Genomic DNA, 19,390 nt, shown 5'->3' on the forward strand with positions numbered 1-19,390 from the left:
CTGATATCAGCCTACTGAGGCGCAGTCTGATGAGGTCAGAATAACACACTGTATATCAGCCTACTGAGGCACAGTTAAGACCAATACTGGAAGAGAGGAAACAACACTGTATATCAGCCTACTGAGGCCCAGTTAAGACCAATTACTGGAAGAGAAAACACACTGTATATCAGCCTACTGAGGCCAGTTAAGACCAATACTGGAAGAGAGGAAACACAACTGTATATCAGCCTACTGAGGCCAGTTAAGACCAATACTGGAAGAGAGAAACAAACTGTATATCAGCCTTACTGAGGCACAGTTAAGACCAATACTGGAAGAGAGGAACACACACTGTATATCAGCCTACTGAGGCCCAGTTAAGACCAATACTGGAAGAGAGGAACAACACTGTATATCAGCCTACTGAGGCCCAGTTAAGACCAATACTGGAAGGAGGAACACACTGTATATCAGCCTACTGAGGCCCAGTTAAGACCAATACTGGAAGAGAGGAAACACACTGTATATCAGCCTACTAGCCCAGTTGAAGCAATACTGAAGAGAGGAAACACACTGTATATCAGCCTACTGAGGCCAGTTAAGACACAATACTGGAAAGAGAGGAAACACACTGTATATCAGCCTACTGAGGCCAGTTAAGACAATACTGAAGAGAGGAAACACACTGTATATCAGCCTAACTGAGGCCAGTTAAGACCAATACTGGAAGAGAGGAAACACACTGTATATCAGCCTACTGGGCCAGTTAAGACCAATACTGGAAGAGAGGAACAACACACTGATTATATCAGCCTACTGAGGCCCAGTTAAGACCAATACTGGAAAAGAGGAAACACAGTATATCAGCCTACTGAGGCCCAGTCTGATGAGGTGTAGCAATAACACACTGTATATCAGCCTACTGAGGCCCAGTCTGATGAGGTCAGAATAACACACAGTAACACACTGTATATCAGCCTATTGAGGCCCAGTCTGATGAGGTCAGAAGAAACACACAGTAACACACTGTATATCAGCCTACTGAGGCCCAGTCTGATGAGGTCAGAATAAGACACAGTAACATGTATATCAGCCTACTGAGGCCAGTCTGATGAGGTCAGAATAACACAGTAACACACTGTATATCAGCCTACTGAGGCCCAGTCTGATGAGGTCAGAATAACACACAGTAACACACTGTATATCAGCCTATGAGCGCAGTCTGATGAGGTCAGAATAAGACACAGTAACACACTGTATATCAGCCTACTGAGGCCAGTCTGATGAGGTCAGAATAAGACACAGTAACACACTGTATATCAGCCTACTGAGGCCCAGTCTGATGAGGTCAGAATAACACACAGTAACACACTTATATCAGCCTATGAGGCCCAGTCTGATGAGGTCAGAATAAGACACAGTAAACACTGTATATCAGCCTACTGAGGCCAGTCTGATGAGGTCAGAATAAGACACAGTAACACTGTATATCAGCCTATTGAGGCCCAGTCTGATGAGGTCAGAATAAGACCACAGTAACACACTGTATATCAGCCTACTGAGGCCCAGTCTGATGAGGTCAGAATAAGACACAGTAACACACTGTATATCAGCCTACTGAGGCCCAGTCTGATGAGGTCAGAATAAGACACAGTAACACACTGTATATCAGCCTACTGAGGCCCAGTCTGATGAGTCAGAATAAACACAGAACACACTGTATATTCAGCCTACTGAGGCCCAGTCTGATGAGGTCAGAATAAACCATACACACTTGTATATCCCCTACTGAGGCGCAGTCTGATGAGGTCAGAATAAGACACAGATGTTGTAGATTCCATTAATCTCTCCAGCAGATCTGAAGTTTATTTCATATAAAACAGCAGAAACTTGAGGACAAAACATGTGGAAGTCAACAACAGCAAGGTAAGTATTGAAGTCCGGAAGCAGAATGTAGTGGACTCACCAGAGGGGTTGTGGCATGGGACACACTGATGACGAAGGGCCTTTCTCCTGTCTCCCGAGAGAGTACGACCACTCCTGTCCCACGATGGTGCCTGATATCTAGAAACACAATCAATCTGTCCTGAGAGAGTTCGACCACTCCTGTCCACCATTACAAAGTCTCCATCACAGGGAATTTGACTGCTGCCATGACAGCCGGTGTGGCTGTAATACGGTCACAGCCCTACTCCTGACCAATACGGTCCCTGAGATCTGGCAGCACGGCACAATCAACCAATCAACCAACCAACCAACCAAATCTAGTAGCTCTGCACACTACAGAACATAATCTCTCTCTCTACTGAGAGATTGAACATTTATTGGTTAATTTAACTACGAAATATACTGTCAAGATAGTGACAAAAGACAGAATTCATACTTACAAATATAGGTCTTGGTTCGTAGCTCTCTTCAAACAGTTTGTCGATAGCAAACAGTGCTGCCTTTATGACAAGATTAAAAAAATAGATACGATTTTATACAATTGATCATAATCAATGTATGTAAAACTAGAATCATATTGATAGAAACTAGTGATGAAACTAGTCAGTGATGATGACAGTCAGTGAAGAAGAGAAACTAGATGAAAGTCAGTGATGAAGACAGTCAGTGATGAAGACAGTCAGTGATGATGACAGTCAGTGAAGAAGAGAAACTAGATGACAGTCAGTGATGAAGACAGTAAGTGATGAAGACAGCAAGTGAAGAAGAGAAACTAGAAGACAGTCAGTGATGAAGACAGTCAGTGATGAAGACAGTCAGTGATGTAGACAGTCAGTGATGATGACAGTCATGTAAGAAGAGAAACTAGATGACAGTCAGTGATGAAGACAGTGATGAAGACAGTCAGTGGATGAAGACAGCGAGTGATGAAGAGAAACTAGATGGACAGTCAGTGATGAAGACAGTCAGTGATGAAGACAGTCAGTGATGTAGACAGTCAGTGAAGAAGAGAAACTAGACGACAGTCAGTGATGAAAACAGTGATGAAGACAGTCAGTGATTGAAGACAGCAAGTGAAGGAGAGAAACTAGATGACAGTCAGTGGATGAAGACAGCGAGTGAAGAAGGTGTACCTTGGCGTTGGCCGTGTCAAAGATGGTCTCCACCATGATAATATCCGCTCCTCCATCCAACAGACCCCGGACCTGCTCAGTGTAGGCCTCAGCCAGCTCATCAAAGGCTGAGGGGAAGACACACGACCACTCAGCACGGTAGCACCATCAGAGATAGTACAGCCAACTCTGGAGGTTCCCAATGGTTTATCAAGAGTCATCTGAAGGCCTTATAGACCCTGATAGGATAACAGATACATAGTGTAATCTGAGAGGCCTTATAGACCCTGATAGAGTAACAGATATATAGTGTAGATCTGAGAGCCTTATAGACCCTGATAGGATAACAGTTACATAGTGTAGATCTGAGAGCCTTATAGACCCTGATAGGATAACAGTTACTAGTGTAGATCTGAGAGGCCTTATAGACCCTGATGGGGTAACAGTTACATAGTGTAGGTCTGAGAGGCCTTATAGACCCTGATAGGATAACAGTTACATAGTGTAGATCTGAGAGGCCTTATAGACCCTGATAGGATAACAGTTACATAGTGTAGATCTGAGAGGCCTTATAGAACCTGATAGGATAACAGTTACATAGTGTAGGTCTGAGAGCCTTATGAACCCTGATAGAGTAACAGTTACATAGTGTAGATCTGAGAGGGTAACAGATACATAGTGCAGGTCAGACCCTGATAGGATAACAGTTAAGACAGCTATATAGTGCAGGTCTGTAGTGACATTTCACCACTGTAGGACTCTGAAAACACCTGCCAAACTGCCACTTTGCAGTGGCATCAGTAGAAAGAGAAGGAAGAAGAAGTGAGTGCTAAAACAACAAGCTGTTCTCTTACTGACGTTCCTGAAGTCTGGTCTTTCCACCGAGGGAGACACAGACAGGGTTTTATTGGTGGGGCCCATGGCGCCCGCCACGTATCTCTTACAACCTGGTCAGAAAAACAAAAGATGTGAGAGTTACAAACAGATAAATACACATAAAATAGTTACACAATATTGTCAATGTCACATAGGTTTTTTTTCCTCCAATGAAAATACTTTAATCTTTAAATCGGCTGACCTGTCTGGTTGGTGACGTCATCTGCTGCTTTCCTGGCGATCTCCGCTGACACTTTGTTCATACGATAAGCCTGGGAAAACATCACGGAGTCAAAACGTGGTCCCGTGTGGCTCAGTGGGTAGAGCATGGCGCTTGCAACGCCAGGGTTGTGGGTTCATTCCCCACGGGGGGACCAGGATGAATATGTATGAACTTTCCAATTTGTAAGTCGCTCTGGATAAGAGCGTCTGCTAAATGACTTAAATGTTAAATGTTAAAACAACCTGAGTGAGTGAGTGAGACATTTATTGTGTCAAGTCACCTTTAGGAACTGTTGACGAGAATTTTAAATGTAGGTCGGATCTCGTCGCCGTTTCTGTCGTGCACCAGTTCGCCACCGGTCTGTAAAAGAACCCTCAGAAAGGGGCCAGGTCTTTAATCTACGGATATTTCATCCGCCCGTGCACGGTTTCGGTGTCTCCGTGGAACGACAGAAAAAGACATTGAGATCCGGCTCGAAGGACCAAGCTGTCACGAGAATTTTCAGTCCCAATGATAATAACTAACAATTATTTAAGCTTTGACCAATCGCCCGAGGTTTGTAAGACCCTGGGTTTAATAATAATAATTAGGCAAAGACTCAGTTTATGCAAAAGGTCTGTAAAGTTTATTCACGAGAACGTTCTGAAATCAAAAATGCAAACACGGTCTTTATAACACACACACAAACAAGTTCAAATCTTAAGCGACGCCTTGCTCAGACAGTCAGTGTTTTTCCACTACACAGATACATTGTTTCTTTAATCTGCAACATGTTTCATAATCTTCTGCAAGCCTAACAGTTTCTCCCGTCCACGGGTAGGGACAGAATGTCCTGTAAGGAACTGTTATGGGATTTTTATGAATAAATGACTAAAATATGTATACATTTGACTTAGAATTATAACTAAACAGAAGACTACTACGTTACTGTATGAATGAATCGTATTATAATCATAATGCTGAATTGTAATGTGTTCCTTGTRAGAAAGAATGGAGTTATCTTCAGACAGGCTGGAATGATGTGTTCCTTACAGGACATTCTGTCTCTACCCAGGGAGGGGWYAGACCTTGGGTCTTCAGACAGGCTGGAATGCTGTGTTCCTTACAGGACATTCTGTCTCTACCCAGGGAGGGGTGAGACCTTGGGCTGGTTGCAGATTGTCTAACAGGTGGCAGACAAAATAAGAACGCTAACTGTACTGCCATTGTATCCGAGAGGAGGATGGACATTAAAACCTATGACATCATCTTTATTATATAACCTGATGTAAATTGTACTATGATCAGTACTCTCGAGAATAAACGCTATTGATTGATTGATTGATTGATTGATTATAAGACTGGTTTCTGTCCATTTAATGCTGATAAGTATCTTACAAATTCTTATGTATGGGCAGAGTGTTTTAATTGAATTGGTTGATAAACATATAGGAATTAAATTCCTTTAACAGGAACAAAGTAGTACAACTCGTCTGTCGATAGCTCCTCTTATCATTTGCTTCACACTTGCACCCTGCTTACCTCCTAAAAAAGGAACAACAGGTCCTTGTTCTAATTCTGACTAAAACTACACACATCATCAGATTAGAGTTTTATGATTCTAATCAATTTCCTACAATTAATTGGTTTCAGGGTGGAATTCTTTAGTCATTACTTTAAACATATGAATTCCATTATCAGGAACCTATCCCTGACTGACTACATCTTCTGATTGGTAATCTGATGTAGCGATAACAGCTTCTGATTGGTAATCTGATGTTGCGATAACAGCTTCTGATTGGTAATCTGATGTAGCGATAACAGCTTCTGATTGGTAATCTGATGTTGCGATAACGCTTTTGATTGGTGATCTGATGTTGCGATAACAGCTTTTTGATTGGTAATCTGATGTTGCGATAACAGCTTCTGATTGGTAATCTGATGTTGCGATAACAGCTTCTGATTGGTAACTGATGTTGCGATAACAGCTTCTGATTGGTAATCTGATGTTGCGATAACAGCTTCTGATTGGTAATCTGATGTTGGCGATAACAGCTTCTGATTGGTAATCTGATGTTGCGATAACAGCTTCTGATTGGTAATCTGATGTTGCGATAACAGCTTCTGATTGGTAATCTGATGTTGCGATAACAGCTTCTGATTGGTAATCGGAGTGTTATTCTACAGGACCACCCACTGACCCGTTCTCTAACCAAGTGTTCCAGCCCGTAGTCGGCTTGGGCGATACAGGTGCTACTGAACGTGTTGGTCTCGATGATGTCGGCCCCGGCCAGCAGGTATTCCTAGGGAACAAACACAAGAGAGGAACGTCGATGCTTATTCACGCAGCGGGGGTTTCACCAAAACAAAAAGGGTAATCTCGTCCGTCTCTCTCTCTCACATAAAGACCGGAAATACTTCTCAATAACAGATCAACAATTCTAGGTGCACGTTAATTATTACTACGGCGTAACAGACAGGTGCATTGATGACAGCCTAACTTTTACATCTCAGGTGTGTTGCCGTCCTGGATAACGTGAACCACTCTTTAACTCCACTGACCGTACCTTGTGCATGTTGTAGTGACATCACCGTACCTTGTGCGTGTTGTAGGTGACATCACCGTACCTTGTGTATATTGTAGGTGACATCACCGTACCTGTTGCGTGTTGTAGGTGACATCACCGCACCTTGTGCGTGTGTGGTGACTGATTGTCTGTTGAGATGACATCACCGCACCTTGTGCGTGTTGTAGATGACATCACCGCACCTTGTGCGTGTTTTAGGTGACATCACCGTACCTTGTGCGTGTTGTAGGTGACATCACCGTACCTTGTGCGTGTTGTAGGTGACATCACCGTACCTTGTGCGTGTTGTAGGTGACATCACCGTACCTTGGGCGTGTTGTAGGTGACATCACCGTACCTTGTGCGTGTTGTAGGTGACATCACCGTACCTTGTGCGTGTTGTAGGTGACATCACCGTACTGTGCGTGTTGTAGGTGACATCACCGTACCTTGTGTATATTGTAGATGACATCACCGTACCTTGTGCATGTCGTAGCTGACATCACCGTACCTTGTGCATATCGTAGCTGACATCACCGTACTTGTGTATATCGTAGATGACATCACCGTACCTTGTGCATATTGTAGATGACATCACCGTACCGTGTGTATATCGTAGATGACATCACCGTACCTTGTGTATATTGTAGATGACATCACCGTACCTTGTGCGTGTTGTAGGTGACATCACCGTACCTTGTGTATATTGTAGATGACATCACCGTACCTTGTGCGTGTTGTAGGTGACATCACCGTACCTTGTGTATATTGTAGGTGACATCACCGTCCTTTGTGTATATTGTAGATGACATCACCGTACCTTGTGTAATTGTAGATGACATCACCGTACCTTGTGCATATCGTAGCTGACATCACCGTACCTTGTGTATATCGTAGATGACATCACCGTACCTTGTGCATATTGTAGATGACATCACCGTACCTTGTGTATATTGTAGCTGACATCACCGTACCTTGTGTATATCGTAGCTGACATCACCGTACCTTGTGTATATCGTAGATGACATCACCGTACCTTGTGTATATCGTAGATGACATCACCGTACCTTGTGTATATTGTAGCTGACATCACCGTACCTTGTGTATATTGTAGATGACATCACCGTACCTTGTGTATATTGTATCTGACATCACCGTACCTTGTGTATATTGTATCTGACATCACCGTACCTTGTGATGACATCACCGTACCTTGTGTATATTGCAGATGACATCACCGTACCTTGTGCATGTTATAGATGACATCACCGTACCTTGTACTGTTATAGATGACATCACCGTACCTTGTGTATATTGTAGATGACATCACCGTACCTTGTACATGTTATAGATGACATCACCGTACCTTGTGTATATTGTAGATGACATCACCGTACCTTGTGTATATTGTAGATGACATCACGACCTTGTACATGTTATAGATGACATCACCGTACCTTGTGTATATTGTAGATGACATCACCGTACTTGTGTATATTGTAGATGACATCACCGTACCTTGTACATGTTATAGATGACATCACCGTACCTTGTGTATATTGTAGATGACACTCACCGTACCTTGTGTATATTGTGATGACATCACCGTACCTTGTTGTATACTGTAGATGACATCACCGTACCTTGTGTATATTGTAGATGACATCACCGTACTTGTGTATGTAGATGACATCCCGTACCTTGTGTATACTGTAGATGACATCACCGTACCTTGTGTATATTGTAGATAACATCACCGTACCTTGTGTATACTGTAGATGACATCACCATACCTTGTGTATACTGTAGATGACATCACCGTACCTTGTGTATACTGTAGATAACATCACCTGTACCTTGACATCACCGTACCTTGTGTATATTGTAGATGACATCACTCTGGGTGATGCTCAGCAGGTCGTTGTTGCCCTTCAGGCTGTGGGTGTGGTCTTTAAACTCCTCCCCCCTGAAGTGTTCCTCCTCCAATCGCCTCTCCTGGATCATGGTYCCCATCCCTCCATCTAGTATCATGATCCTCTTCCCTAACAGCTCCCTGAGCTCAGCCTCTAGGGAAGGTCTGCTAGGGCCARTACCTGAGGTATGCAGTTAACATGTTAATATGGTTATGACATGTTTAATATGTTCCCATCCCTCCATCTAGTATCATGGTCCTCTTCCCTAACAGCTCCCTGAGCTCAGCCTCTAGTGAAGCTCTGCAGTTAGCATATTACTTGTTAATATGGTTATATAAACTGGTTGAGAGAATGCCAAGCTGTCATTTAAGGCAAATGGTGGCTATTTTGAAGAATATCAAATATATTTTGATTTGTTACATCACTTGTTTTGGTTACTACATGATTTCATATGTGTTATTCCATAGTTGATGTCTTCACTACTTTTCTACAATGTAGAAAATTGTTTTTTAAAAATAAGAAAAACGCTGGAATGAGTAAGTGTGTCCAAACTTTTGACTGGTACTGTATATATATATATAATAATATTTCTGTGGAGGGGGATTGATCCGAGCACCAGTTGTCAATTCCCGAGCTAAGATGTTATTTAACTCGCTTGTTTACATGGGAGTGGTTTACACGTGCCAGGCCAGCTGGGGTGTATTCATTACGCGGTTTCAGTTGTAAAACGTTTCTTAAATGGAAACAAACGGAACGYGGATAAGACTTACATGAATCTGTCCAATGGAAACAGTAGTTACACGTTTTGCAACTAAAACGAGAGTTTATATTTTTACAAATTCAGGAACTCGAGTTTTGCAAATAACACCAGAGTTTCTATTGGACAAATTAAGGTCGGTCCCTCCCGTTTCGTTTCTGTCAGGTTTAGAAACGTTTGGTGTCCTGACATTCTGACCCAAACGTATAAATTAGAACGGAATGTTCCCTGCTAACTATCTATCTCTTTGACCGTGTTTTGCTAACGTTACTCTACCGGGCAGTGGGACATGCAGCTAGCACATGTTGACTAGTTCGCTATGTAGCTATCTATCTATCTATGAATGAATAAATAAAACACTTTGTCATTTAGGGTAACTGGATGGAAAAATGTCGACCATAAATTCACGTGGATATACAGCTAGCTAGCTAACCAACTTCAACTACCTAGCCAGTCATTGACAGCTGCTAGGCAGCCAGCTCATATCTAGCTAACGTTAAATACTAAACCAGGAAGTTGCAACAGTTTACCTTTTCTTGTTGAACTCTCATATATTGTAGGCGCCATGGCTTGTAATTCTTCTTCTGTTGGTTGTTATAACTGCAAAGGAAACAATAAAGCTGCCTGACGAGCAACCCACACTGACCCTGCCGGCGGCTGCTTGTCAACTCAATGTCCATAAATCACTTTCCTCCGTCTGGCGTGGAGGAGCTGCAGACCGCGCAGGCGCAGGGTTGATTGCAACATTCAGGTCCGTCTTGGAGAAGAATTACTACGATATGTGGCATGAAAATGTACCTAACTGATTACATGTTCAAGGTGTCAGCTCTCTGAAAGGAAAGTTGGTTTGACACAGATTCCAAAGCCTTTTATTTAATAAGGCGTTTAAAATCATGTCTGAAAAGTGATAACTTCCGATGTTATTTTCTTACATAACTTGACAAAGTCTCAACAAAGCCTAGAAAGTCAAATCTGAGGGGAAAAAACACGTCCTAAAATAATCAGAAAGTCTACTGCCTGTATTGGCCGTAATCAGAACGTTCAGCAAAACAGAATGAAAACTACCAAAACGTTTTAATCACTGAGTTTATTTTCTGCTCGTTTGCCTTACACTAGTAACTCTCATACCTTCAGATTCCACACCAGCGTTTTTGAGGAGACTAAGATTAGTTTTACCCAGACACAACAGTTTGTTATTTTACAGTTACATTATTTTGTTTCTGGCATCAACACAGCCTAGTTACTGTCCAATCATGAGTCTCTGGGTGAAAGTTTCCCCTGGTACAGACCTAGGATCAGCTTCTCCTCCCCAAGCTTAACCCTAAACATTAATGGGAGAAAATGCTGACTGACTCAACATGAGCCTTTAGGGAAACTTCACTCCAATCATGAAACACAAGTTTCACTCGTTTTGACAATAAACAGCACTGCAGTTCTGGACATACTGTAGCCTGGGTGGATTATAATGTAGCCTGGGGGATTATAATGTAGCCTGGGTGGATTATAATGTAGCCTGGGTGGATTATAATGTAGCCTGGGTGGATTATAATGTAGCCTGGGTGGATTATAATGGTAGCCTGGTGGATTATAATGTAGCCTGGGTGGATTATAATGTAGCCTGGGTGGATTATAAAGTGAGCCTGGGTGGATTATAATGTAGCCTGGGTGATTAAATGTAGCCTGGGTGGATTATAATGTAGCCTGGGTGGATTATAATGTAGCCTTGGTGGATGATAATTAGCCTGGGGGAAATATAAGTAAGGGTGGATTAGAGCACAAACAGATCTGGGGGCCAGGCTGAGTTAGATCAGATCTTGGTCAGGGTGGCGAGATCAGATCTGGACCAGGCTAGTGAGATCAGATCTGGGTACCAGGTAGTGAGACAAGATCTGGTACCAGGCTAGTGAGAATCAGATCTGGACCAGGCAGGAACAGATCTGGGCCCAGGCTAGGTGAGATCAAATCTGGGACCAGGCTAGGTGAGATCAGATCTGGGACCAGGCTAGAGAGATCAGATCTGGGACCAGACTAGCATACTGGGTCCTTTTTCATTCATTTTAGGCACTGAACAGATGAGGCAAAAGCTTCCCCTGTTTTTTATGTAATAATTTAGAAGAGTGCAAACACTGATAGAATACAAGCTTCTCATCACTTCGTATCTTTAGGTCTCCAACGGTGACTAGCAAATAACTTAGTAGCGCTTCTTATGTGTAAGTTACTTTTAATGTGTAAGTTACTTTTATGAGTAAGTTATATTTAATGTGTAAGTTACTTTTATGTGCAAGTTACTTTTTATGTGTAACGTTTTGTGTAAGTTTTTCTTATGTGTAAGTTACTTTTTATGTGTAAGTTACATTTGATGTGTAAATTACTTTTATGTGTAGGTTATTTTTATGTGTAAGTTACTTTTTATGTGTAAGTTACTTTTTATGTGTAAGTTACTTTTATGTGAATCACATGTAATTTCACATTTACTGAGTCATCATTTTTTTTAATCTAGTGAATGAATCCTGCTCAGTCCTTTGAAATAAATATTTCTCCCTACTCTTTAGAAATCATACACTCATTAAACGGCTTTAAAATGCTTTTTGTATTTCTCAAACATAACTACCCTTTAGTACCGGTCAAAATATGAATCAATTTAGATGTAAATGTGTGGAACAAAAATGGGGCGAGACTGATACGAGGTCAGGGTGCATTTCTGGAGTGTGAAGCTAGAGGTCGCTCTCCCCGTAGAGGGCAGTGGAGAAGACAGTGTAGTCCAGGGCCCCTGGGACCCCATCAGGCCCATTGTAGAGGGGCATCCTGGCGATGCAGTACTCTGCCTGCTCTGGGGGCAGCTCTCTACGCAGCTCCTCCAGCAGGATGAAGGGCTGTGGGAAAAGATAACAACACAGAGGGACATTAGGGACACACATTTGAGATGACATTGTAAAATAAACTTTAGGCAGCCCTGCCAAGGACCGCCCTGTGAAGAGTTCAGAGTTTAGCCCTATCAGTCTGGGTGAGACATAACAACAGGTACGTGACCCAAAGTATGTGCACCTGTTACTAACAATAACACTAAATCCTCCCCGTGGCGCATGATCTAGGATCAGGCACCCTTATCCACGTACTTAATATAAAAGTCCAATGGATCTAGAATTCAACATCTACTGGGAGACTCTTTATGACTCCTGATCCAGATCACCACTCCGTACTGAGGACTCTTATGACCTCTGATCCTAGATCTACCACTGCCTACTGAGACTTCCTTATGACACTGATCCAGAAATTCAACACTCCTATGAGACTCTGATGAACCTGATCCTAGATCAACACTCTACTGAGACGCTTTTATTGACCTGAATCTAGAAATCAACACTCCCTACTGAGACTCTTATACCTGATCCCTAGATCACACTCCTACTCTGAGGACTCTTTATGACCCTGATCCTAAGATCACACCACTCTACTGAGACTATGACCTGATCCTAGAATCACCATCATACTAAGACTCTTTTTATGACCTGAAATCCTAGATCAACACTACCTACTCTGAGACTCTTTTGACCTGATCCTAGCATCAAACCACTCTCTCCTAAGACTCTTTAGACCTGATCCTAGATGCAACACTCCACTGGGAGACTCTATGACCTGACCTAGATCACCACTCCTACTTGAGACTCTTTTATGACCTGATCTAGATCACCACTCCTAACTGAACTCTTTATGACCTGAATCCATAGATCAAACACTCCTACTGATACTCGTTATGACCTGATCCTAGGATTCAACACTCCTACTGAGACTATTTATGACCTGCATCTAGAATCAAACACTTCCTACTGAGGACTCGCTATGACTGATCCTAGAATCAACACTCCTACTCTGAGATCTTGTATGACCTGATCCTAGATCACAGTCCTTACTGAGACTATGACCTGTGCTAGACTCACCACCTACTAAGACTCTTTATGACCTAGATCCTTAATCAACACTCCTACTCTGAGACTCTTTATGACCTGATCCGGATCAACATCCTCCTGAAGACTCTTTAATGACCGATTTCTAGATCAACAGTCTACTGAGGACTCTATACCTGATCCAATCACCACGTCTCCTATGAGACTCTTTATGACCTGTCCTAGATCAACACTCCTCCTAACTCTTTATGACCCTGATCCTAGGATCAACCATGCTACTGAGACTCTTGTTATGACCTATCCGATATCACCACTTCCTACTGAGACTCTTTATGACCTGATCCTAGATCACCACTCCTACAGGACTCTTTATGACCTATCCTAGATCACTACTCCTACTATGAGACTCTTTATGACCCTGATCCTAGATCAACACTCCTACTCTGGGACGCTCCCTGAGATACGGGCCCAGATGTGTATATATAGAATTGTGGGTGCTGTATCCAATTGGTTTGTGCTGTAGGTATCGTGAGGCAATATCTCTCTCTGTTTAGAGAAACAATGACATCGTGTTTTCACAGGCCTCCTCTCATCAAAAGACACAATTAATATATTTATCTCCTCCTCTCTGTTCTTGTCTTGTGCTTCTTGGTCACTGTCATGCTGTCTGTCTGTCTGTCTTCTGTCTGTCTGTCCTGTCTGTCTGTCTGTCCTGTCTGTCTGTCTGTTGTCTGTCTGTCTGTCTGTCTGTTGTCTCTGCTTCTGTCCTGTCATGTCTGTCTGTCTGGTCGTCACTTCTTCCTATCTCTTCCTCTCCTTTGTCATATCCCACATCTTCTTTCTCTCCCTCTCCTCCTCTTCTCCTCCTCTCCCTCCGTCCGTCCCCTCTCCTCTCCGTGCCGTCATCTCTCTCCTTCCTCCTCTCTTCCCACTCTCCTCCTCCGTGCCCTCCGTCCTCCTCTCTCCCTCCTCCTCCTCTCTCCTCCCGTCCTCCTCTCTCACTCCCTCCCTCTCCTCTCTCCTCCCTCCTTCTTCCCTCCTTCTCTGCTCCCCCACCTCCCCCTTCCTCTCTCCTCCTTGCCCTCCCTCTCTCCTCTCCCTCTCCTCTTCCTTCCTCCAATCTCTCCCTTCTCCCTCCTCCTCCTCCCTTCCTCCTGCCTTCTCCACCTCCTCTCCCTCCTGCCTCTCCTCTCTCCTCCCTTGCCTCCTCCCCTCCTCCTCTCACCTCCCTCCTTCCCTCCTCTCCTCCTCTCCACCCTGCAAGACAAGAGAAGGAGGCATGGAGACAGATGTAACTTGTCCCAGAGGGCCTTTGTTGATGCGTACCTATGGGCTATGATCTGGTACAATACATTAGAATGAGCTGTCATAGACTGTCATCAGACGTAGCACAAGGGTGCCACAAAAATGTCCTGCACCTTGTTAAGTAACTTAATCTTTATAGATTAAAGTGACTTACATTTGGTTTTACAGATGATATTCATTATAGGCTGTTCAGTGTATTTAAAAATGCCCAGGGCCCAATCAGTGTGAACTGTGATCTCTGATCCAAAATGGGCCCCAGATCATGCTGAGTGATAGGTGACGTCATGGTGTTTTCAGTGTAAAACTGGTTGATTCTGAATCCAAAAATGGCCTCCTAGTTAGCGTGAGTATCGATATTGGATGCCAGTCGGTGTGTTCATCAGTGGTGAAGATCTGTTGATTCTGATCATCCAAAAATGGCCTCCCAGGATATGCTGGAGTATACTGTCGTCCAGTGGTGTTTCAGTTGTTGAAGTACCTGGTTGATCTTGATCCAAATGTGGCCTCCAGATATGCCTGAGTATTGGGGTGTCAGCTGTGTTTCGCATGTTGAATACTGTATGATACTGATCCAAATGGGCCTCACAGACTATGCCGTATTAGGTGTCCAGTGGGTCGTTTACAGTGTGAAACTGTTGATTCGACCACTAATGGCCTCCAGATATGCTGAGTATGGAGGCTGTCAGTGGTGTTTCAGTGTGCAAAACTGTTGAGGTCTGATCCAAATGGCCTCAGATATGCCTGCAGTATAGGTGTCAGTGTGGTGTTTCCAGTGTGAACTGTTGATTCTGAGTCCAAAAATGGCCTCCAGATATGCTGAGTTTTGGTGTCAGTGGTGTTTCAGTGTGAAACTGATTGACTGCTGATCCAAAATGGCCTCCAGCATATGCTGAGTATTGGTGTCAGTGGTGTTTCAGTGTGACATCTGGTGATTCTTGATCCAAAATGGCCTCCAGATATGCTGAGTATTTGGTGGTCAGTGGTGTTTCAGTGTGAAACTGTTGATTCTTGATCCAAATGGGCCTCCAGATATGCTGAGGTATATGGTGTCAGTGGTGTTTCAGGTGTGCAAACTGTTGATTCTGATCCAAAATGTCCTCCAGATATGCTGAGTATTGGTGCAGTGGTGTTTCCGGTGTGAAAAACTGTTGATTCTGATCCAAAATGGCCTCCCAGATATGTGCTGAGTATTGGTGTCAGTGGTGTTTCCCAGTGATTGAAACGTTGATTCTGATCAAAAATGGCCTCCAGATATGCCGAGTATTGGTGTCAGTGGGTTTCCAGTGTGAAACTGTTGATCCTGATCCAAAAATGGCCTCCAGATATGCTGAGTATTGGCTGTCAGGCGTATGTTTCAGTGTGAACACTGTTGATCCATGATCAAAATGGCCTCCAGATATGCTGAGTTTGTGTCAGTGGTTGTTTCAGTGTGAAACTGTGATTTCTGATCCAAAATGGCCTCCAAGATATGCTGAGTATTGGTTCATGGTGTTCGGTGTGAACTGTTGATTCTATCCAAAAATGGCCCTCCAGATATGCTGAGTATTGGATCAAGTGGTGTTTCATATCCAGGGTAGCAGCACACAGTAGCTGTAATGGCCAGCTGGTAGAGTCACTCAGTGGGCTCGGTGTGCACTTCAAACGGCTCCCTGTTCAACTATATAGCGCACTACTGTTGACCAGGGACCATAGGAATCCCAGGGCTCTGGTCAAAGGTAGTTGCACTAGATAGGAATAGGTAGTGAACTATAAGGGAATGAGATGAGTGCACATATATAGGGAATTATGTAGTGAACATATAGGGAATTAGGTAGTGAACTTATATAGGAATAGGGTAGTGCACTATATTATGGAATTAGGGTAGCGCACTATATAGGGAATAGGTAGTGCACTATTGATTAGGGAATAGGTTAGTGCACTAGATAGGGAATAGGTTAGTGCACTATATAGGGAATATGTAGTGGCACTAGATAGGGCAGATAGCGGTAGTGACTATACCTCTTATGAGAAAAGGTAGATCGCACCTCCTCTCCAGGGGAATACGGTGTAGTGCACTTACTATAGGCGGAATAGGTAGCGCACTATATTAGCGGAATAGGTATGTCACTATATAGGGAATAGGTAGTGCACTAGATAGGGAATAGGTAGTGCACTATAAGGGGGAATAGGTAGTGCACTATATAGGGAATAGGTAAAGTGTGCACTATATAGGGCTGATGTAGTATAGAGTAAGTGTACAACATAACCCTTTATCAGGCTAGGACATGGAGTAATGCTATCAACATAACCCTTTATCAGGTAGGACATGAGGGAATGTATCAACATAACCCTTTACCAGGTAGGTACGGGAGTAATGTATTCAAACATAACCCTTTACCAGGTAGACATGAGTATGTATTCAAAACATAACCCTTTTATCAGGTACGGACATGAGAATGTATCAAACATAACCCTTTACCCAGGATAGGACATGAGTAATGTATAAACATAACCCTTTACCAGGTAGGGGACATGAGCTTAATGTTCAAACATAACCCTTTACCAGGTAGGACATGAGTATGTATCAAAAACATAAACCCTTTATAGGTAGGACATGAGGGATGTATCAAACATACCCCTTTAACCAGTTAGGACATGTTTGAGTAATGTGTTCAAACATAACCCTTATTCAGGTAGGACTGAGTAATGCATCAAACATAACCCTTTACCAGGGTAGGACGGGAGTAATGTATTCAAACATAAACCCTTTACCAGGGTAGGACATGAGTAATGTATCAAAACATAACCCTTTATCAGGCTAGGACATGAGGAATGCTATCAAACATAACCCTTTACAGGTAGGACATTGGAGTAATGTATCAAACATAACCCTGTACCAGGTTAGAATGCAGTAAGGTATCAAACAATAACCCTTTACCACCGTATAGGACATGAGTTAAGGTATCAAACATAACCTTTATCAGACTGCTAGGACATGAGGAATGTTATCAAACATTTAACCTTTACCAGGGTAGGACATGAGTAATGTGTCAAACATAACCCCTTTATCAGAGTAGGACATGAGTAATGCACTCAAACATAACCCTTTACCAGTAAGGGACATTGAGTAATGTATCAAACAAACCCTTTACCACGGTAGGACATGAGTAATTTATCAATTATAACCCTTTTACCAGGTAAGACATGAGGTAATGGATCAAATAGTGAACCCCTTACCAGGTAGGACTGAGTAATGCATCAAACATAACCTTACCAGTAGGACATGGTAATGTTATCAAACATAAACCCTTACCAGGTAGGACATGAGTAATGTATTCAAACATAACCCTTTACCAGGTTAGACATGGAGTAATGGCATCAAACATTAACCCTTATACCAGGTAGGACATGAGAATTGCTATCAAAACATAACCCCTTTACCAGTAGACGATGAGTATATGTATCAAAACATAACCCTTTACTGGTTGGACATGATGTAGCACAGCGTGTCTTATCTTTCTTTATTCTCACCTGATTGACTCACAGTGTTATCCTTGGTTCCAGATCTGTTTGTTATGTCACCTGACGATGACCATATGTATTGGCAAGATCAGCACAAACAGATTCTGGGACCTGGCTTAATCAACGTGGCTGCTTGTAATGAAGTAGGCTGGTTATACGATGCCTCTGTGATTTGTAGGGAGAGGTTGCTGAGTTTGCCCGCATCATGTCTCTAGGTGGATTCCCAAAGGGTTTCAACAAGGTGTACCTGTCCAGTCTTCGTGTGGACTTCATTGACTAGGGAGGCGTCCGACGCTCAGGACCACCTCAGAGCAGGGTCCTCGCCTCCTTCAAGATGCCTGGGCTGCTGATAAGGTGACAAGTGATGGTTCGCTGTGTCTCTCTCACTCGCTTCCTCTCGTCTCTCTCACTCGCCTTTCTCTCTGTCTCTCTCAACTTTGCTTCCCTTCTGTCTGTCGTACTTTCTCTCGCTTCCTCTCTGTCTGTCTCTCTCTCACTTGCTTCTCTCTGTCGGGTCTCTCTCACTGTGCTTCCTCTCTGTCTCTTTCACTTGCTTCCCTCTCTGTCTCTGTTCACTCGCCTTGCCTCTCTGGTCTCTCTCCTGCCTTCTCCTGTCTGAGTCTCTTTTCTCTCGCTTTCCTCTCTGTCTGTTCTCTCTCTCACGCTTCCGTCTCTGTCTGGCTCCTCTCACTTGGCTCCTCTCTGTCTCTTTCACTCGCTTTCCTCGTCTGTCTCTTTTCACTCCACGTCCCTCGTCTGTTCTCTCCACTTGCTTCCTCTCGGGTCTGTCTCTTTCTCTCGCTTCCTCTCTGTCTGTCTCTCTCTCACTTGCTTCCTCTCTGTCTGTCTCTTCTCCCACTTGCTTCCTCTCGGTCTGTCTCCTCCACTTGCTTCCATCTCTGTCTGTCTGTCTGTCTGTCTGATCTTCGTTTCCTCTCGCTTTCTCTCTGTCTCTCTCACTTGCGTTCCTCTCTGTTCTGTCTCGTTCACTCGCTTCCTCTCCGTCCGCTCTCTCCCATTGCTGCCGTCTCTGTCTGTCTCCTCTCACTTGCTGTCCTCTCTCTCTGTGCTCTCGTCACTTGCCCTTCCTCTCTGTCTGTCTCTCGCCTCCCACTTGCTTCCTCTCTGCCCTGTCTCTCTCTCACTTGCTTCCTCTCGGTCTGTCTCTTTCTCTCGCCTTTCTCTCGGTCTCCCTCTCAACTCGCTTCCTCTCTTTCTTCGTCTTTCCCACTCCGTGCTTTCTTCTTTCACGCTTTGCGTTTATCTGTCTCGCACATGCTTACTCTCGTCTCTCTCTTATAGTCAAGTCATTCACAATTAATT

The 19,390-nt window shown here is 43.5% G+C and overlaps 1 protein-coding gene across 1 annotated transcript; it reads right to left on the reverse strand.

The window, feature by feature from the left end:
• Positions 1-799: 799 nt before the first annotated feature.
• LOC112078967 (methionine synthase) lies at positions 800-10,049 on the reverse strand (the record flags this gene model as incomplete). The annotated part of the gene is made up of 9 exons (XM_024145064.2): positions 9,887-10,049; positions 8,559-8,779; positions 6,333-6,422; positions 4,120-4,189; positions 3,896-3,988; positions 3,063-3,169; positions 2,370-2,429; positions 1,949-2,046; positions 800-821 (listed from the first exon to the last, which is right to left on the reverse strand). Coding segments are annotated over exons 1-9 (798 nt in total), but the record flags the coding sequence as incomplete, so codon positions are not given.
• Positions 10,050-19,390: the final 9,341 nt, after the last annotated feature.

This window comes from Salvelinus sp. IW2-2015, unplaced genomic scaffold (genome assembly GCF_002910315.2).
Source record: "Salvelinus sp. IW2-2015 unplaced genomic scaffold, ASM291031v2 Un_scaffold6591, whole genome shotgun sequence".
NCBI lineage: Eukaryota > Metazoa > Chordata > Actinopteri > Salmoniformes > Salmonidae > Salvelinus > Salvelinus sp. IW2-2015.